The 22697-nt window shown below is 33.9% G+C and overlaps 3 protein-coding genes across 8 annotated transcripts; 2 read left to right on the forward strand and 1 right to left on the reverse strand.

Moving 5' to 3' along the window:
- The first annotated feature begins 1586 nt into the window (after positions 1–1586).
- LOC119634261 (very-long-chain (3R)-3-hydroxyacyl-CoA dehydratase 3) lies at positions 1587–3655 on the forward strand. The gene is made up of 5 exons (XM_038028339.1): positions 1587–1937; positions 1997–2113; positions 2362–2593; positions 2650–2995; positions 3052–3655. Exons 1-5 carry the CDS (start codon positions 1758–1760, stop codon positions 3377–3379), a joined length of 1203 nt encoding a protein of 400 aa, XP_037884267.1. The 5' UTR covers positions 1587–1757; the 3' UTR covers positions 3380–3655.
- A 1096-nt stretch (positions 3656–4751) lies between these two features.
- Positions 4752–13834, forward strand: LOC119633166 (lysine-specific demethylase lid). 6 transcript variants are annotated; one of them, XM_038026513.1, is made up of 4 exons: positions 4752–5605; positions 7711–9060; positions 9117–10528; positions 10593–13834. In XM_038026513.1, exons 2-4 carry the CDS (start codon positions 7728–7730, stop codon positions 13107–13109), a joined length of 5262 nt encoding a protein of 1753 aa, XP_037882441.1. In that variant the 5' UTR covers positions 4752–5605; positions 7711–7727; the 3' UTR covers positions 13110–13834. The 6 variants fall into 6 exon arrangements, with proteins under 6 accessions (XP_037882441.1, XP_037882442.1, XP_037882443.1 ...); XM_038026514.1 differs by having other exon boundaries at positions 4752–5586; XM_038026515.1 differs by having other exon boundaries at positions 4752–5342.
- Positions 13835–20259: 6425 nt separating this feature from the next.
- LOC119633406 (sphingolipid delta(4)-desaturase DES1) lies at positions 20260–21985 on the reverse strand. The gene is made up of 2 exons (XM_038026949.1): positions 21466–21985; positions 20260–21148 (listed from the first exon to the last, which is right to left on the reverse strand). Exons 1-2 carry the CDS (start codon positions 21861–21863, stop codon positions 20581–20583), a joined length of 966 nt encoding a protein of 321 aa, XP_037882877.1. The 5' UTR covers positions 21864–21985; the 3' UTR covers positions 20260–20580.
- Positions 21986–22697: the final 712 nt, after the last annotated feature.

A 22697-nucleotide genomic window follows, 5' to 3' on the forward strand; every position in this document is an offset into this window, starting at 1 on the left:
GAAAATATGAAAAACAAAAATTTCGATGCATTTGCCATATGTCAGATAATGACATTCGCTTCAACATAGTTAACACGTTAACGCTCACTTCGAAACCAGTGAGTGCTGACAAAAACACACTTCTTTTATTTTTGTTGTATAAGACTAAGGTATAGATAGGACTGCTACAGAAATCGTGTGCATCAACAAGCATACGCAATGGCCGTCTACAGACGTCATTTACGCCAACGGGTTAACGATTAATGCATATTGCTCAATTCTATTCAATTCTTTAACGATTTAGGAATAAACTAAAAGGGATAGTTTTCTTTGTAAGTCTGAACATCAAAGCCCATCGCTTATGAACGGTTGTATGTAGGTTATTGACTTACTAAAAATATTTCACATCTTATCAAATAATCAATTTTACGTATTTACATCAGTCTGTTTGGGTACATTTAACGCTACACTATCTCTATAGTAAATGTCGGGGTTACCATATTCAATTTTTCTTCTTTCAAACATATGGTCTTAACCGAACAAGGATGCCTTGAGATAATCAATTAATAAAGTTAAAAGAACACGATAAAAACACAATTTCTATTCACAATTTCTCGTTGTGAACCTCATATAATTGGAATGAATAAATAAGAAAAAATACACTTTTTTCAATTCTTTTCAAGTTAAAATTTCTTCCATTTGCTTACAATACATATAAATAACATGAATGTGCTTTCTAACTATAGACGAATTGAGCATAATTTTTACAAATTGCTATTTTATATATATTGAAGATAAAAGATTAACTATGTAAAAACACGTTTGAGAGCAATTCCATAGTATATATTTTTTATTTCCGAAATATATTCAAAACTTTGCAACATGCTGAATCGATTAATAATTTTAATAACTTACCTTAAATAAAGGGGCTGATAATTGTTTACCTACAAATATAAACAAAACAAAAACTGAATAAATAAAACTTTTTATTTGAGGCAACAAAACTGTTTAAGTCCATACGAATAGATTAATAAAATGAAAGGCGAACTTATGAAAAGGTGAAGAGAAAATATGCTTTTAAAGCGGTAAACAGATTGCTACAGTGAGGCAATGTGCAAGCATAAGCAAGCATAAGCAAGCATAAGTTAACAATAATTAATACAATATAATATTTATATAATATTGTAATATTATTATCAAACGTAAATGACTATTCTTGTAGTTTTTGGAAGATCTATACGATTTCAATGCAAATCCATCTACATACATTGCTGCAGCAATGCAACGTAAGGTGTATGTTTAGTTACGAGCAAACTCATACAAATAGCTTATGTTTTGATATTCTGTTGCATAATAAAACTTTCTGTAGCATAATTAAGCAAATGCAGTTATTTTGTTCGCAACCATCTTATAAATTCTCTTGTTTCTAACACATATTCCATATGTTCGTGTACTTAGTGCAATTGAATCTATTTCAAGAAACGTACAAAAAACTTACAATGTGCAAAGAAGTCTGTATTGAAAAATGCACGGCCAATTTTATAAGATGTTAAATCGTATCCCTATTATAATATCAAGTCCCCAAACTGCCTTAACCATGCAATGCAAGAATATATTTCATAAACGAGTTCCTATTATATTTACGCAACAATAAACGAAATTTTGGCAACACTGCTGTGCGTAAAACAGGCGATCTGATTAAAAAGCATTAATTTCAGTTCAGCAGAATTAATTTACTTAACTTGCTCTTAAAAATGATTTAAGTATTCAGTAAAAGAATGCCGGACTTGAAAAATAAAATAAGTATGACGCTAAAAGATCAACCACAACAAAAATTGGAAATAATGCAGGCAAACTACTCAAATTCTAAAAGCATTCTCCAACAGCTGAGTCCATTTGTTTATTGGGCCCAAACGGAAAAACAAATTACTTTAAAAATTGAACTAAAGGACGCTAAAGTAAGGAAAAGGCACTATTTACACTTAATGCTTATATTTATTCATACGTTTTCTCTTAGGGCCTACATATAGAGTTTACGTCTAACGCTTTGAATTTCAAAGCTAAAGGATATGGAGCAAGAGGCTTGAACGAGTATCAATTTTACATAGAATTCTATGCTTTAATTAATAGTGAGGTGAGTAGGTTTTATTAAAAGTTTCACAAAATTGGTTAATTTTATTTTAAGGGTAGATATTTTGCTTTTCACAATTGAAGTATAATTCTGTTCTAAGAAATAAATTAAACTGTTTAGATTAGGTTAAAAAAAAGATCAAAGGTCATCACTAAATTTATGATTAATTTATGTTAATTGTTGAGACGAGAAATACAATGCAAAAATTAATGTGGCTAGCTAAGTATATGTTCTTGTATTTTCATTACAAGGAAAGCTATTTCCGGGTTATCGACAGTAAAATTGAATGTATTATCAAAAAAAGTGAAAAAAGTTGGTGGCCTCGACTAGTAGCTACTCCTCAAAAACCTCATTGGCTAAAAATCGATTTTGATAGATGGCATATCGAAGATGATAGGTTGGATGAAAAGCCACGTGACATTCGTCAAGATTACTACAGAGAATATGAACGTTTGCAAAAGGAAGAAATTGGCTATATAAAAGGTGTCATATTCTCATATTTTTCAAATTTAATTTTCTTCTTAATATACATTTTACAGAAAGTACAAAAACTGTTTATATGGTATTCTACAATTTCGCGCAGTTTATTGGTTATCTATATATATTGTGCGTAATATGTATTCTATATTATCGTGATGGTCCTGACGTCATATCTAAAACTTATGAATACGTTGGAAATGCCATGAAATTTGTGCAATTACTACAATTCTTAGAAGTTCTCCACCCAATATTTGGCTATACTAAGGGAAGTCCACTTATACCCCTGGCGCAAGTAATGGGACGAAACTTTGTACTTTTCCTCATGATTGAATGGGAAGAACGTATGCAAACAAAACCAGTAGTATTTTACCTCTTTATCATCTGGTCTCTAGTGGAAGTAATTCGGTAAGCACATATATCATCACTTATAACATAAGTAATAACATCTTTTGCAATTTTAGTTATCCATACTATCTTACGGCAATTGCCAAGATGCCGCTAGCTTTCTTGACTTGGATGCGATACACTATTTGGATCCCACTGTATCCAATGGGCATTCTTTGCGAAGGCATTATCATACTGCGGAACATACCATATTTTGAAGAAACAAAGCGGTTTTCTGTAGAAATGCCTAATCAATTTAATTTCGCATTTGATATGCCCACGTTTCTAAAGATATATTTACTTGGTTTCTTATTGCCCGGATCTTACATGTTAGTGACTCATATGGCCAAAAGCAGAGCTATGAAATTAGGAAAGAAACGTTTTATTCGCGCAGCTAACGATTAGAACGAATTTAATTTTTACTTTGAAAGTTCAGAAAAAATTGACCTTTTTTTAAATTACATTTAAGGCGAAAAATTAAACGAAAATTTTCTCAGTAAATCCAGTATACGTTGAATTTGAATGCCTAAGTACATGTCCAAAGTAATCGATTAGATTAAAAGCATGCAACTTGGAATGAAATGTCAATTTATAAATTTTAAGTATTTTAATACATTACTGGGTGCTTAGTTTTACAAGGTCCCGACACGGCTAATATTAACTATAAAAAGGTTTAAATATTGTTAATTATTTATGGGAAGTCCAATAAAGTTAATATAAAAATGGTACTTAAAGTTTTTATAATCTGCTCGAAAATGCACAGATGAATTTCATTGTCTTCAGTTCAACTTTTCGTTAACAAACTGCTTTTTTATGTACTTATATATATATGCCGTGTTGCAAAAACATAAAACTTACTTTTTTCATTAGTTTTTTGTAAACAATGAATCAAATAAACACCGTATCATTTTTGCCTCGCTTTCTGTTTAATGTTTCATCTAATGAAAGTTATTAAATGCTTCAGGTTCAAAAATTATAAATTTCTGAATGTTTATTACGTTATTTCGCTAGAAAAATATAAACGTTAAGAAGAAGAAAATGTTCTAATTACTCTCCATAGAAAGTAACTCAAAATCTCAGGCCACCTAAAAAATTTCTTCACCGAGTGCAAAAAATATACAACGCTGGATAATAAAATAAAAGTACATACGATAAAATTCATTTATGCTATATGAGAGTTACCCACTTTTATCATCTTTGGAATTTCTACCATAGCAGCTTCAATAGGAGTCTACCATCCCGTGTCAAAAAATATCGTTCAACTACATGGAATCTGTTTTCTAAGAATTCAAAGTTGAAATACGACTCATTTAGAAGTGGTTTCAACTAATATATGACCAATTTCTATATATAGCGATATATCGCTAAGCACATGTATGTTTTACAAAATTGGGGAAAAGCTCGGATGAGAACAAATTTAATTAAGCTCATCAGTAAATAAAGGGAACATATGTGAATTTATTGATATCGCTTAAGATTTGAATATAGAGTTGAATTGGAAAAGATCGCATTTTCTTTAATAATGAACAAATATAAAATTCTTTGTAAATATAATTTTGTAATATAAATTCTAGGTTGAAAGAAAAAAAAAGCTATTTTTTCAGACATGTCCTTATACAAATAAACTGCATTTTAAATAAAAAAAAATCATTTTGGAACTACTGCAATTCATAAGACAATAAAGTACTTATTGTATTTGAGAGTAATCGACGGCAAGATAGCAAAAATATTCACATTTTCATTAATCGTTATATTTACGCCACTAGAGTGAGAACTGTGCGTTCGTGTAAAAGGAGTCGATATATTGAATAAAATAATACAATTTTGGTTCAAGAGTACAATTGCATCGTTAATGGAAAATAAAAATCGCTCTAAGGCTTTGCAAAAATTGGGTGAAAAATCGTTTACAACGAACGTGTAGATATATGCGTGATTTAAAAGCTACGTCAGATAGCAAATGATTGCAAACATTAATTCTGACAACGTCGTAAAAGTTTTCCTAGGGAATATAGATGAACCCCACGATTTTTGGAAATTATATGTATACATGTTTCTAAAAAATGAACAATACGTTTATTAAAAGAAATATCTTGCTAAGACTTCGTAGATTATTGATTTACCATATGAATATGAAGACAATACAGCGACGTATAATGCGAAGTGCATAAAATGTATTACCTGTGTCGTTAGCAGAAAAAGTGAAAATTTCAAAAAAAAAAAACAAAAAGAAAAATCGAAAAAGAGTACATAAAACCAAAGTTATATTAACTTGATATCAGGTATAATAATAGTTCATAACAATGGATGATCTCTAATGTGAATATAGATATCCACGCTTTGTATTAAGTTTGTGCATTAAAAGAATTTGGTAATTATGCAAAAACGTACTGTACCTGATTTGCTGGTGGATACATTTAATTTTTGCAAAAATTCAATCATTGTTTCTTAATCTAATAATTATCTATTACCAGCAACATATTGATGTGAAAATTTTTAACTGCTTTATAAAAGGCAAAAATATTCGCGAATAAAAAGTGCATAAAGAGTGCCTTATTTGTATAAATGCGTGCATTGACGACAAAGCTGTTGTATTCGAGAAAATAAATGTATATGTACGTGATGTTTCTGACGGTCAGTTTGGTTTGGTTTTCATATTCGTGTGTTTCTCAAGAAAGTAAAATTACTATATTTTAGTATATTAGAACTCAAATCCTTATTTTTTCCAAAATTAAAGTGAACTCTTCCGTATCTTTTAAACACAAAATAAAAAAGTTTTGCATTATTTCGTGTACATAAATATATGTATTAAAGTTCACTTCGAACAATTAATCGTCTCAGAAAGAAAATGGGTGGCGCTAAATTAAGCCGATTTACAGATCTAAAGTAATTAAGAAAAGTATTGGGTATAACTTTTCATGTATGTAGCGCTTTAATGGTTGATATAGTTTCTTTTATCAGGAATGTTAGCTATTAGGGAGTGTTAAAAAGCTAGGATAAAAATATATTTTACTGAAATTATTATTCGAATGACCAATCTGCGTTCAACATAGATTCAATAGGCAGGCCGCAGGCCCTTCGGAGAGCATCCTTCTTTTAATTTTTGCCTTCGTGAATTTCGATTGCAATTTGTTCGTCATTCGTTTGGCAAATTTCTTTCGTTTTAGCAATATGGCTTCTGGCTTCTTTTACTCTCATTTTGTATGATTTTCAATAACTACGCACGTTTATGGTATACTCTTAATATAAGCTCTCATTTCTATTTAAATATTTATTTAAATTTTTAGGTTTCGAAAGGTTGTTAATACTGTTTTTACAATTTTTTAATTATTATTTTTTAAAAATTACATTAGAAAAAAAACAATAGCGTCAAATGAATGCTCTCTGTTTGCACTTGCGCACATCCCCAACCATGTAAAAGAGATTTCCTATTGAAAAGTTTAAATTATATGAAGTTTTTGCACCATTCATTATTTTTTATGTGCTTAATTGTTCCGGTGGGGCTATCAGAAAATAAAACGGTTTGCATAATTACCTGAAGTAAAATGATAAGTTAAAAAGTGATGTTGTCTGATGGTAATTTTCCTCCATTTGATGGAAAGTAAACGAAATTAAATAAAAAAAATATTGTAATTGAACGTAAGAAAATCTGCTCTAGCAGGAGCAACTCTCATTTTACACTGCCGTGAAAGTATGGTGATCGCTTTCCAAGTAAAGCAAATAATACTCCTAATGGATAAATTCGAGAAGTTTTCTTTCTTAGTATATTATTGTGCAGATCTCTACAAGTTGTAGAATAGAACATTTTCATTATTGAAAGTAGCTGAAAAACACTTTAGAAAATCTGTTGGCACGTAGACCAGCTTAAGGCAAAACCGAAAAAAAATCGAAGCTTCATTCGCTTTTAAAAGAAATTTCTAAACTTTAATATGCTGCGTGTTCGATTACGACAGTAATCATTTAGTGGTTCCAGTAAATTTTGTGCAAAATACCAAGCCATTGTCTGCGACTGGTGAATATATAGAGGAAATTATTGGCTTTTATTTAAGTTAAATTTTTTATTATATTGTATGTTTATACATTTGTGCACATGTGGGTGCTAAAAAGAAAATGGCGAAATTAATATACAATCAATTTTAGACAGTGGGTATCAAAAGGCATTACATTTACAAAAATTTGATTTGCAAAAGTGTTCGTAACATAGGGAAAGCTAGCTTGCCCATTTAACTGTTTTGACACATAACTAAAATATACAGCTATTCTTTATCCACCGTCAAAAAGTGAGTGTATACTTATTTCCAAGTTTTACATTTTTTTTTAACAATTACCCAACAAAAGGTAGATAGGGTGGGCAGAAAATTTGATATGGTAAAAACTAGGAAGTAAATCCCATTTTCGTAAGTGTAGCTTGGAAGTGCGCAGCGAATATAGCTTATTGTTTTGTAATCCTTGTAGAGGTTATCTTAAGTTCAAATTTTCGAATACTAACCTCAACATACGAATTAGATTTGTTATATAAGTTATGCTAAGAACCTAATTACGTACACATAAGAAGAATTGACTTTGCTTGAAAGTAATATTTTCGTATAGCTTAAATAATAGAATATTTCTCTAGTAGGGGAGGTGTTACGAGTATATTATCATTAATTTTTCGCGATAATTAATTTATTATAAATGATTTTGAACTAACTAAAAAATTTTAGAAAAATATATTAATAGATAATTTAACATTTTATTAGAAAACCGTGAGCAAATAATGTCAAATAAAACCACTGTTGACAATAACAGTAGCGCCATTAATAGCCCCGCTGGTTCAACTTCCTCAACCACCCCAAACGGTACAGTAACACCTGTCAGACGTCTAAGAACTAGAACATCTACAAATGGTAACGTTAGTGGCAATGAATCAGCACATAAAAAAAATGGTTCAGTTGTGGAAAGAGTTAACTCCACTTACGATACGAGTCTGAATACAGGAAACATTAGTGGTAACTCCGACGAAAAGCCTAGCGCCAGCAAAAAATATCATAACAGTTGCCCACAACCGACCGTAGCAAGTCGGAAAGAGAAAATTCATTTTCAACCCCATAGCTCTAGCTCCTTCGATATGAGTAAAACGGAAGAATTCCATTTTGATACGCCGCTTGAGTGTCCAGTTTTTCGACCCACTTCAGAGGAATTCAAAAGTCCTCTCGCATATATTAGTAAGATACGACCTATAGCAGAGAAATGTGGTATTGCTAAAATATTGCCACCAGAGTCCTGGTCTCCACCATTTGCCGTAGATGTAGATAAATTAAAATTCACTCCTCGCGTGCAACGCCTGAATGAATTGGAAGCCAAAACTCGTGTAAAATTAAATTTTCTGGATCAGATCGCAAAGTTTTGGGAATTGCAAGGTTCTTCACTTAAAATACCGATGGTTGAACGCAAAGCCCTCGACTTATATACATTACACCGCATCGTGCAGGAGGAAGGTGGTATGGAACAGACAACGAGGGAACGTAAATGGGCTAAAGTCGCTAACCGCATGTCATACCCGTCTAGTAAGAGTGTTGGTGCTACACTCAAGGCACATTATGAACGTATATTACATCCTTTTGAGGTATACACATCGGGTAAAGTGTTGGGTTCCGTGACTGGTACTGCATCCTCTAACGCTGAAATAAAGCTAGAAGACGGTACTGATTATAAAGCTCATGAAATACCTACACGTCAACAAATCGCTCCTCCCAATGAAAATAATGCTCGACGTTCCAAACGTTTTGCTAACTCCAATGCCAGTTGCGGTTTAAGCGGAAACAGAATAATTAAAACAGAGTCAAAGGAAGACTTTAAGCGCGATTTAATGAATTCATTTAATTCGTCCGCTCCTGTAACTACAACGGAAAACCGAAGTAATGGAAACATGATTCCGAATGCAACGCAGAAGAAAGGTTCAGATTCCACTGTGGTCGATCCACTGATGAAATATATTTGCCATATTTGCAACCGTGGCGATGTCGAAGAGTCAATGTTATTATGTGATGGTTGCGATGATTCATATCATACATTCTGTCTATTGCCACCATTATCTTGTATACCGAAAGGTTTGCTTATCGTTTCAAAACGTTTTACTTCTAATCATTGTTACTTTATATTTTAGGCGAATGGCTTTGCCCGCGTTGTGTTGTAGAGGAAGTTAGCAAGCCTACAGAAGCCTTCGGATTCGAACAAGCTGAACGTGAATACACGTTGCAACAGTTCGGACAAATGGCTGATCAATTTAAAATGGACTACTTTCGAAAACCGGTTCACCTAGTTCCTACCGACTTAGTAGAACGTGAATTTTGGCGAATTGTGTCTTCCATTGATGAAGATGTTACAGTGGAATATGGAGCAGATTTACATACAATGGATCACGGTTCAGGGTTTCCAACTAAAAGTTCTCTTTATCTCTTGCCTGGAGATCAAGAGTATGCTGAATCCAGTTGGAATTTAAACAACCTTCCCTTATTAGAAGATTCTATTTTGGGACATATAAACGCTGACATTAGTGGCATGAATGCTCCATGGATGTATGTCGGCATGTGTTTCGCAGCATTCTGCTGGCATAACGAAGATCACTGGAGTTATTCTATCAATTATTTGCATTGGGGTGAGCCAAAAACTTGGTACGGAGTTCCTGGAAGTTGTGCTGAACAATTTGAGGAGACCATGAAGCAAGCAGCTCCTGAGCTATTTGCTTCACAACCAGATTTGTTACATCAATTGGTGACTATAATGAACCCCAATATTTTAATGAATAATGGTGTTCCAGTATACCGAACGGATCAAAATGCTGGCGAATTCGTTATTACCTTTCCCCGCGCTTACCACGCAGGCTTCAATCAGGGTTATAACTTTGCCGAAGCGGTAAACTTTGCTCCAGCTGATTGGTTGAAAATGGGACGTGAATGCGTAAACCATTATTCTATGTTGCGTCGTTTCTGTGTTTTCTCACACGATGAACTTGTTTGCAAAATGGCTTTAGAACCAGCCAAACTTACGTTCGGCATTGCAACAGCATGTTATATTGACATGGCTGAGATGGTAGATTCAGAAAAGAAATTACGTAAATCTTTACTAGAATGGGGTGTTACACGCGCAGAACGAAAAGCATTCGAACTTATACCAGACGACGAGCGCCATTGTCAGGAGTGTAATACAACGTGTTTCCTTTCTGCTGTTTCTTGTGAGTGCACAAAAGCTATAGTTTGCTTACGGCATTACATAGTACTATGTGGTTGTCCTCCGGAAAAACACACACTTTTATATCGCTATACGCTTGATGAAATGCCACTAATGTTGCAAAAGCTCAAAACAAAAGCACAAAGTTTTGAAAAGTGGTTATCGCGATGTCGTGATATTGTGGACGCGAACACACCGACATCGGTAACATTACAAGAATTACAAGAGTTATGCAAAGAGGCAGAATTGAAGAAATTTCCGTCATCCCTTCTTATCGATCGTTTAAACGCTGCCGTTCTGGAAGCTGAAAAGTGCGTTACAGTAATACAGCAGCTCGGTATCAATAAAGTAAGAGTAAAGTATTCATTAATACATATATCTATATTCCTAACGTAACACTCTTTTATTTTAGGTCCGGACACGCTCTGATAACAATTTGGAAGCTGCTCAATACAAGCTTACAATGGAAGAACTGGAACTGTTTGTACAGGAAATTGATAATTTATGCTGTATTATTGAAGAAGGAACTTCTGTCCGCGAACTTTTAATACTAGGCAAGCAATTTGAAGAGCGCGCTAACCAAATGTTGAGGCACTCTTTGGATGCTCTTGAAGAATCTGAATTAGAAACACTTATTACAGAAGGAAATTCTTTACGAATTGAATTATACCAAGTACATCAACTAAACATACGTTTAAAACAGTTAAAGTGGTACAAGCGTTCACAAAGTATACGAAATGCGAGTACAAAACTGAGCTACGATGATATAAAAAATCTTTTACATGTCGATGCTACCGATATAGCCCCTTCAGACCCAGTAATTGATAAAGAGATAAGAAAACTGCAAGAGATTGGTGCCTCAATTGAGGCGTGGGAAACTCGCGCGGTTAGATATTTTAATTGCGTAATACAGAGAAATGAATTGATAGAAATAGATCAATTTCTGAAGACAGCTACGGATATTGAAGGACAAGTGCCCTCATACGGTTTGTTAAAGGACGCTTTACGAAAGGCTAAAGATTGGCTGAAATCCGTCGAGCAGTTGCAAACCAACGATCATTTTCCTTATTGTCATACTTTGGAGGGTATTGTGGCGCGGGGCAAAAATATTCCGGTAAAATTAGAAGAATTAGTTCGTATGCAAGGGCATTTAAAAAGTGCTCATGAATGGAAAGAAAATACAGAGCGTGCTTTTCTTAAAAAGCAAACATTCTACACGTTGCTGGAGGTGTTAATGCCTCGTTCTGAACCCGTTATTATTGATTCAGATTTGAAAAAACCCTTTGAAGATGATTTTGTAAAAGAAATGAACCCTGCACAAATAGTTGAATCGTTTAAAGTAGCGGAAGAGAAAGAGTTAGTGGAAATGCGTGGTTTAAGGAGTCAAAACGTGGCAAAGAATCCATCACGAGATGATTACTGTTTATGCAAATCTTCTTTCCACGGAATAATGTATAATTGTCAATTATGTCGAGATTGGTTTCATGAGGGTTGCATATCCCCTCCTTCAGTTCAGAGTGACTCTATAAATACATTAAAAATAAAGTGGTTATGTCCATCTTGTGTGCGTTCTAAGAGACCACGTCTAGAGACAATTTTACCTTTGCTCGTTTCTTTACAAACATTACCGATTCGTCTGCCGGAAGATGAAGCTTTACGGTGTCTTGCGGAGAGAGCTATGAATTGGCAAGATCGAGCTCGGAAGGCTTTGACCAGTCCAGATGTAACTGCGGCATTAGAGGCGATCATTTCGTCGCAGCACCGTATTAAACAAAAACGAAAGAGCTGCGGTAGCATAGGGTTTAATTTAGAGACACGAAAATTTCGACGTACCAGCCAACGCAACTCAAAAGACGAAGGATCAGAAAATGTAGATTCTGATGAAGATGAAGACCGCTTGCACATTGTTGAAGAGAATTTCAGTAATGATGAAGAAGACGATAATACTTCTGCTGAGGCAGATGGTAGTACAGATAGCTGCATACGTCCTAATAAACTGTTATCGGACAGTGAAATTAATAATCTAGATGAGCTCATGATGGAAGGCGATCTGCTCGAGGTGTCACTTGATGAATCCCAAGAAATTTGGCGCATTCTCTCAACAATGCAACCAACCACTAACACTGAAGCAATCGCTCTTGTAGAACAAACACAATTGCTCCGAAAACAACAACAACAACAGCATTTAAGTCAGTCAGATTTAAGCATAAATTCCGCCGCTGAAGACTCTAATGATAGTCTGCTGGTACAAAGTAGTCCGAACAGTAATAGTAATAGCGGGAGCGTCAGTGGACGTACATCGATTATCGCAGTAAAGAAAAGGCGACCATTAGATTCAAGTACTGGATGTCCATTACCCCGTAAAAAAATTGCGCCGCTTACCAAACAAACTGTCCCAATAACAACGACCTTGCCTGTCGCATCATCAACAAAAAAATCTGCGAGAAAATCTGACACTGGGAAACATATTGACGTTAATATGGAAAATATTAATCTCACGAGCAAACAACCGAACGGGAACGGATTGCAAACTGTTAATAATATTGGACCAACGCCGAAAAAGCAAAGAAAACGCATTGCCAATAATAGCGGAGTGAACATAAATTCATCTACTGGTCAAAAGAAGAATTCCCAGAGGGCTCAATTAACGCAACAGGAGGATGATGAAGAAGAATGCCGTGCAGAAAGCTGTCATAAGCCTACTGGCAGAGAGGTAGATTGGGTGCAGTGTGACGGTGGTTGCAATGAGTGGTTCCACATGTTTTGCGTGGGTCTAGACCGCAGCGAAATAAATCCAGACGATGATTACATTTGTATTCGTTGCTCCAAGGCTATGACAAGTGTAACAGTAGTTACTAATGAAGATGAACAAGAGACACCACCATCTTCCGGCACTCAACAAAAAAGTCGCACTCAAATAACCCGATAATTTAACATCAATATAATTAGATGTTATTAAATCTTTTGCATCAGACATTTTTATTTAATTTCATCGTTTTTGCTTGTTACAAATTGTACTCCTAGGTTTATGTCTATGTTACACCTAAAAAGTTATGTTTGAATTTTTTTTTTGCTTTTAAATTTTTATGTACATTTTCGAAAGTTTTTTAAAATCGATTATTCCTTGTATTCACGACAATCTTATTTCGGATATTAATAATATGTCGTATTAGAAACGACGCTAGAGAAGAATTTTTGTTTCTCTTTAAGTACACACCATATGTAGTTTATTACGTTTACATACACATACATTAGATTTATAAAAAGAAGAAGAAGAAAACACAGTGTTTTAAATATTAATAATCATTTACCAGTCAGAGATAAGGAATTTAAAATTCCAAGGCATCCATCAAGCATTGGACGAACACGGAAATCAACATAATTTGCTGTCTATGAGCTACTAAAATTATTTTTTATTTAAACTGCAAAGCATCTCTTACCATTTTCTAACATATTTAGTTTATATTAAAATGCTTAATTAGTTGATAATTCTATCACTTAATCATGTATGAAAGAAGCATCTTTATTTGTATTTTTAATGATTATTGTCGAAAGAAGGACGTTTGTAAAATGTGTGCGAAAAAATCACACGACAGCAACATCATGAATCGCACTCTGTAAACTTTATATTGTGTAAAAAATTATTTTAACCATTTAAACATATGTATATGTGAATATGCCCCTATATATATATATATATATGTGTATGTATTCATGTATGTATATATATATATATACATATACATATGTATATATATGCATATATATATATACACGTATATATACGTTCGTATATACGTTCGTATATGTACGTATATATGGATATTTAAATGTATATACATATAAACGTATGTATATGTATATATATATATATAACCGGAAAAATTATTTTGGTGTAATTCTCTATACAAGTAAATGAAAAATAAAAAAAAATGTAGTATTTTATAGCGAATCGTAAAAATATTGAAATGTCGGTAAGATTCGACTGAAAACAATTTGCACCGTTGCCATCTATAATTTCAAACATGAACAGTGAATATAACTTATGCTTTTTGTATATCCAGCGGTATAAACAAAAAGGACAATACACATTTATTGCCCATTAAGTGAAAAAACCGCTTTATATAGAAATGCTCCCGCTAATATTTAAAGCAAAATATCGGGGTGTTGCAAATTCACTAGGCTAATATCAGGTGTCTTTGCTTTGGATTTGGCGAAATTCGGTTTACGAGATCAGCAAATGCAACCAAACGGCGAGCGAATGCATAATGCGGTTTTGATTAAATCCACAAATTCATAAATTTATGGAAATTTTCCGCTGTTTATATTAGGTTCGATTACTTCCGGAAGACATACCGAGCTGCAGGTTATTAAAATATTAATAGCAACATTAAAAGCAATGATACTAAAAAGTCAAGTTACCTAAGGCGAAATGAAGTCTTAAATAACGAAAAAGACTACCGTCGACCAACAAAGACAGGTGACTTTAAAGCAATTAAAAGAAGAAGAAACTAAGCATTCGCTTGTTGTATTATTGATTCAGCGAATAAACCTATATGTACGGTTAATATATAATGCATTTCCCACTTTTGAGTTTGCTGTATGAGGGCCACGGGCAGATTCCCTAGACACTTTGAATTTTGACGTTATATGAAGTAAGTAAAATTCGGGATAAACAATATATTATTCTAGTGGGATTCGCACAACGAATCTATCAAATGTAACGATTCTGCAATACAGCTCAGTCCAAAATAAAGAAAAGAATTTCATCGCCTTATAATTGCACAACTCATTTCTTTTTGTGTCAAAAGTTTAATTAAAGAAAAGCCTGTGCTTTTTTGGCTTTAAAAATATATGAAACCGTCCATCGAAGGTAAATATCTAAAATATGCTCACATTGTCTTTTTATACCTATCGCTGAAGGATGAGAAGTATATTTATTTTGTTAAAACGCTTGCAACGCCCAGAATGAAGCGTCGGAGACCCCACAAAGTGTATACATACAATTTATTAGAAGTCCGGAATGTAAGCATAAGTAAAACCATTCGCTTCTAAAGCATTTTATTATTTATTCTTTTACCATACGACAAATACGTTTTATATATTCCTGTTCATATTGCTTCGTTTTATTTGCTTTCTAAGGCTCTCAATTTTAAAAAACATGTCGTAGTCTAATAAAATCAGACGTTGAAATCTCCTACGTAGTTGTTGAACACTACTGCCGTAACTCAAATCTTGAAATAACAGAGTTTCAAGAACAGGAAAGTATACGCTCATGTCTAAAATTGTTGAAACGGAGAGCTTCTCGGCCCTTTTACAACACTCTAGGTCCAGTGTCGTCAGCTCTTTAAATTTAATTTCTATATCTAAGAGCTGGAGAACTTTAATCGGACACAAGCATGATTCAAGTATTTCAAGTCTTTTCAAATTACTTATGTTAGGCTTTAAGCCTGTTATGCTATTTTTGCTGACACATGGATCCAAGAAAAGGCGCCGTAAATGTATGTGTACATTCTTGGTCAGCATCAAATTCTAAATCGATTTAAATATGTCCGTCTATCCGTCTGTATAATGTCTATTATAAACAATCTCTTGGAAGTTCTTGAAGGCAGGTTGGTATTGGCGGAAACAAGCTTCAAAAACCCTACAAAGTATGCATACTCTTGGACATTTTCAAATCTTGAATGCACCTAAACATGGCCGCCTGCTCGTATGTCCACCTGTCTGTTTGCGTACCTTTGTATTATTTGTGGTAAATATTCCCCCCTAGCGAAAATGGAGATATCGCCTACAAATTTGCAGGAGAATTTGGAATTAACCTAAACTTTTCAAAGGGCACGCCTGCGACGCTCATATGATTCTACTGTATAAATTATTTTTTTTTTTGAAAATAGAAGAAATCAACTACGCCTCTTCCGTATTATAAAGCATGAGAATTTTGTTCTTCTACTTCTTTTGTGTTTTTTTTTTGGGATAAGCGGTAATGGGTACAAAAGATTCGGTCCCGAACGAATTTAATTTTCTTACATGTTTTTGTGTTTTTTAGGATAAATGTGAAGGGTATTTGGATTTCGTCTCGACCGAATTTAGTTTTCTTACTTGTTGTCTTTTAAAATTATTTTCGATTTTCCTAAATTAGTGATCACCTTTTATAAATTTTTAAAAGAAAACTCTGTCTACTATTTCGTTATTATTGATCACTTTTACTTATATTTTAATAACTTACTTTTATCGACATCATGTAGCACAAAATTCATAATATAAAAGGACGTTAGTGCTCACACTCTCATCCTTATAACTTCTTCTTAAATATGTATATAATAGTAATTTCATTTCGACGAATTTGATTTTTTTCAATGCTTTTTCCAATATTTAGTTTCAACAGTGAGCCAACGTAGAGGCGCAGTTAAAACATAAAAAATCTTTATACGTTTTTGCGAGAGCTCCAAATTTCTAGGCTTATGGCATGCACTAACAGTCGATCTATAAACAGCGAAAGCACTTAGGCCAATTTAACTTTACGGACGATCTGAATGGAATGAAAGATCTTTCTTTAATGTGTGCTTGCGAAGGAGAAGTTTTCACATATCTCTCATTGGTAAACGACTATAAGATAAACAAATCAGGCAGTGTTACAATGAATACGATACGATTCGATAAAATCCTCCTATCCGCGAAAGTGGATAACGAGTGGAAAATGGAGTCGCGTATTTGGGAATCACAAAAGATTTCTCTGTCAATTCGTAGCTTGTTTGTAAAAAAATCACCAAGATTTACGACATAGTTTGGATTTAGAAAATTAGATTCCATTAATAGTTTTGGTGTTGCGCGCTCGTGGTTCCTTGGATCGTACATTTGAGAAGCAATGCTTATTTATTTTGTTACTTACTTGTGTAGCTTGGTTAACGGAGGATGGAGAATAAAGTAATTTAATAAATATTCGGTATTAAAATTAAATTTTCAGTTCTTGCTTGCGTCCTGCCTCGATAAATGTGGAACGGGAGTAAAGCGTCATTCTTTCGCGAGGACATCCTTTATCTGTTACCCATGCTACCCATATGCTTTTAGTCTCTCGATCTCTCCCGATTGGCATACCTATAAAAAGATGCGACCTTATACCTTAAATTGGATTTCGTCATATTACAAAGTGATATTCGTCTAATACTAGACATTATCATTTTTTATGCATTGATTTCTTCCGGTTATTGATGAAGTATATTTAACAATTACTCCTGCTACGTCTCATCTTCAGAGGCCGCAGGTTAGTTAGCGTTAGAAACTCTGTCCGCTCTTTCAGTTTATATGACGGCTTTCTTGATTCCTTTGCAGCAGAAAACCATGTCCGTCTTGGGGAAGTAATTTGCTTGATTACAAAAGCCAATTTGCCTTTTTAACTTATTGCGTCTATTTACCTTTCCTTACCTTTACGTCCACTCGAAACTATCTCTAAAATTCTCCACCATCATGTACGCCTTTAAAACCTGCTATGTACGCTTAACATATGGGCCTCAGTTTTTTCTTCACCTGAAATATAAATATATATATACGCATATATAATGTGTTGCTAATAACCAAAAAATTCTGTTATCTGGACATGTAAGCCATATTTTCGATTGGCCTACACAAATCAAATTCAAAATCCAAAACGAAAAATTTTGTTTGAAGTATTTAATAAAATATAATTTTATACCCTATACGACTTGTGGTAAAAGGATATTTTAACTTTATCCAGAAAAACTTGAAATAGATTCAACTTTTACCGATCTAATCAGAATCACTTTCTGAATCCATTTAAGTATGACTCTCTGTTTGTCAGTCATATTTTTTTTCTGTTTAACCTACAAGCCGCAATTTGATGAGATTTGTTACACTGACATGTGAGGCCGCTTTTTCGAGCATTTCCCTTGTGGCGCTTTATTTTAAAAAATTCTTTATATAAATAACTGCACGGAAATGTAGGGTGTTTAATGATAGTCTCTATCTCTAGCCCATTATAGTGGGTTTTTGCTCGTATGTTAGTTTTACGTTCACCTCATTAAAGTTTGCTGCAAAAAACTTCATACTTCGTCATATTGCAATGTCGTATTGTCTAACAACACTCCACCGCCAGCTCTATGAATCCTATTACATCGAAGTTGCTGATAATCCGATGAAAAAATGTCGCAATCATTCTTGCCGGGCTTCAGCCAAGTTTCCATGAATATTACAAGATGATAATCAAATCCAGTCGATTTTAACAGAGTTCCCTTTAACTTTGTGTTAAATATTCTGGTAAACTGTAAGAACTTTGGTATTTGAGTTTTTTGACGCCAAAGTGGAACGTTACCCCCGCTCTAGTTGAGCAGGAGCCTTTGCCTTCCTTCTATTAACATGCTCTTTGACTAAGGCGTTTTTTTCACCAGAATTGCTCGTCGACCGGAAGATCAAATCAATAGCATGGAAAAAGAGACTGCTACGAGATACATCCACCATATCCCGCTGTACATGCTCCTTAATCATTTCTGGCGTCGTTGTAGAAGCCAGGTGTGAGGTAATGGTCGCTTTGCGGCTGGGAACCACTACTAGCTCATTAGAAGAAGGTAGTGGATAGCGCTAATGGCACCGACAAAGAAGTAAAATAACCAAGATCCTCAATAAAAAGCTACGTAAAGTCAGGCAAATTAAAATCACCAATGTTGCCATTGAGGTGGAATTTGTGGCTGTTAGAGTAAAACTACAGTCATCTTATGTGTACAACACCTGCTCCTGTATTTCCCCTGCGTCAGATACCTTAATTTATACGCGTCACATCTCTTCAATAGATAATGTAATTATTCACACCAAGCGTAGGCAAAAGAGAGACTGTATACAGTACAGTACATTCCTTACTGCAACAAGCACAAGCGGATTGTTCCGGTATCATAAGCACTTATTTTTCATTTTGTATAAATTAATTTGTTTCAAATTCTTTAAAAAACGCATTTTTTAAATAAGTTTAGTTGTTTTGCAAACGATCTGATGAGTTTTGGCTCCCTTAGTTTGTCGTTGGTATATGGATACAAGATGTCTCAGCAGATGATCACAATTTTGTAGATTAGATGGCGATATATAAAAATTGGAAGGATATGCAAAAATTTGATTAATTGTTGAACGCTTGATCAATCGTCAAATGAGTTTCGACTTTCAAATTGAGTGCAGATTACAGGGTAAGCTTGCCTCATTTAGCGTCTTCGGAAGTTTAGATACGAATTCGCAAGTAGAATTCTTGACTCCAATTGAATGCTCATCTGATATCTTTTTACCTTTGAATAGAAAATGCTCGAGTCTTAAGATTGGCTACAGTTTTAACATACGCGGTAAATGTCTATTTCCTGTACACAGTCCGCGTTACCAACCACCTCCACAATGACAATACTGCCCCACAAAGGACGATGGACGTTGCACTATTTTACCCCGTGGACTTGTGTTTTACAATGTATGGATATCCTACAAATCCACAGGGACATCCCGCCTGCATTGTGCAAAGCACGATTTCAAATACGGAATGTTTGAATATGCCTCCACAGGCAAATACATAAATTGCAAGCCCAAGCTAAGATAGAAAGCTAACAAATCTTCAAAAAATATTTTTACGAAGAAAATACTGGAACATTTTCAAATTCCTCTCGTTATTGTATGACAATTGTAACTTTCTTGGCATTGGTTTCTCTAATCCTTCAAAACAAAATCAAATTTAGTAATTGCTTCGTTCGAAATATTTACAATGCTCTAAGGAATTTGTTTGCGGTATTTGCATATGGAAGCAAAACAATCGTTTTGGTTTGTTTTACCCTAAAACGAAAACAAAACAAAAAGTTTAATTAACGGGTGAGAAATGAACCAATAAGCACGTTCAAATCTTTAGGCTGTAAGTAAAGAAGAAATTCGGAATTTCGATTCATACAAATAAATACATAGATATGATAAAACATATTTATTTAAGTCTTAAAGTATTGGTTTCAAGTCGTAAAAAACCAACTTTCACAACGAGAGCGCAAAAGCGTTCTGAACATGTCATTCAAAGTTGTATCCCTTATTGTAAATTCCAAAAAAAAAACACATTACCTATCACATTATTTTATTTAGACACTGAGATGAACTTTGGAACTTGTTATGAATTTTGCTTTACTTTATGGAAATACCAATATAGTTTTTTAGTCACGCAAACGAAATTGAAATGTTAGATGTGTATTTAACACAAGATATAAATAATGAAGCAATCATATAAATTAAATAAATAACATTAATTACAATACGTACACACAATTCATGAAATTTCAAAAAAAAAAAAAAAAGCAAAGGTGTATGTAAATTTAATTGGCTAATTTAAGAAATAACGTTTTAGAAATTATTAGGTTATTAAAATACTTTGCATGTTATGCTTATGTTTCAAGTCCTTTTTGATGTCGTTTAATGCGGGCGTAAGGGCCCACTGCTGGATCCATAATGAAATCGTATAGTACTCGCGTCCAACTGCTATGTTGTGGCATTGACTCGTAAAACTCGGGTGCAATTTTTTTCACTTCCGGTAGCCGAGAGCCCGGTATAGCCGGAAAATCGTGATGTTCATTATGATAGCCCACATTAAATGTTATCCAGTTGAGAGGCCCGTAGTAGGAATAGGTCTCGAAGCCTTTAGCAAACATATAATGCTCTGATATAAAGTGGCCGGCGACGGGATGTAGACCCATAGCCAGAATGGAACCTAATACCAAGTACACCATGGCTTTCCAGCCAATGAAGTAGACAATCAAGATGTTAAAAATCAGCTGTATAATGACATTTATTATTTCTAGGTGCGTCGGAGGCTTCGGATTGATGATTAAAGGGCGAAAAATATAAAATATGGGCTGCAATATAACCCACACAAGTTTACCAAGAGTAGAATTAAACAATTTTGCTTCCAATAAAGTTGGTATGTCCGTATCCACGACTTCGTCTCCTTGATATCTGAAAAAAAATCGACGAAAATAGTTGCTTTTAGTCGCATATGAAAAAGATATTAATGAAAAAAGGTTATAATACTAAATTAGAAACCGTTCCTGGTAAACATAAAAAAATGCATATATTTTAAAATAAATCAACGTGCATGTATTCAATTTGAAATAAACATAATCTCTAATCATGAGTTTAATGTATGCGGCGATATGACTCTAATCGTAGCTAGAACATTTTCTCATAAGGAATATCTGTAAACTTCTTACTCTTATATTTAAAAATGTCACAATTAGATAGTGAGATAAGTAATTCATAAAATGATTACTCACCTGTGATGTTCTAAATGGTATTTTCTAAAAGATATTGACATTGGTAAACCAATTGGCAAATTGCAAATAAAACCCAATATCCTATTGAGCATCGGTCGACTGTGTCCAAAGGCTAAGTTATGTGAAATTTCGTGCACGGCAAGCATAAGTGAATGATTTAATATGCCACCAAAGCAGTACGCAGCAGCGATTAACATTTTCCAAGAAAAATCTTTTACAACCAATAAAGCTAATATTTGAGTAAGCACCATTGAGCCTGCTATCCATTTGAATTTTGGATCATAGCCAAATAGTTTTTTAATTTGCGGATACTTTTCCAAGATGATTTTTCGGCGTGAAGCATGCGGCTCTTCAGTGCCAACCCACTCAAAATCATTCCTAGATACTTTCTGTCCCATCCCACCAGGTCCGCTTACTGTTTGCAAATGTAACTCCGCTTTTATTGATAAGAATGTTAGGAAATTTTTATTTCACAAATACCGGCGTTGACAACAACCTTTCATTCTTAATATTATTCATTGACAATTAAATCATTCTAAAACCAAATGTTGCCAACTAAGAAAACTAATGGTGAGTAATTTACTACAATTGTTCTATATTTACTATATTTGTCCATACATCTGTCGTTTGATTTGAAAGTAAATTCAATTTAAGTTTACCCATATGTGACTTGTAAAGGAAGAAATGAGGAGAACGGCAAAGTTTCTGCGAAATAAATAACTATTGGCTACAATTTTTTGATTGCGGTTAGTTAGCGAAATAAGCGACGTCGCATTTTTTGTTTTTATTTGCTTTGCTAGCAAGTAACCCCACTTTCCAAATAGTTGATTTTGATATAGTTGTGTTTGACATATAGTTTAGCTTTGGATACAGTTAAAAGCAGAATTCATTCATTGGTAATGGTTAGAACAATGAACTACTTATTGGTAATGAACTGACGACTCCATTTTGGAGAAGTCTGACAATTGCCTCAGGTACCTCAGTTAACTGATTTGGATAAATTTGAATCAACTATACTTTCTCAGCAGTATATCCGACAACCCGAAGCAGAAAAAAATATTTAAAACTTAATGAAACTTGAAATGATTCGGTTATGGGCTACTAAGTTCAGGCATCACTTCGTATTTAGGCGAATGTAATGAAAAATACAAAGTAGTGGAATCGTAACCATTAATCCTAACATTTATTCGTAATTCAGCTTTCACTAGAATTGTAATTAAAACATTTTTTTT

This window comes from Glossina fuscipes, unplaced genomic scaffold, assembly GCF_014805625.2.
Source record: "Glossina fuscipes isolate IAEA_lab_2018 unplaced genomic scaffold, Yale_Gfus_2 2, whole genome shotgun sequence".
NCBI lineage: Eukaryota > Metazoa > Arthropoda > Insecta > Diptera > Glossinidae > Glossina > Glossina fuscipes.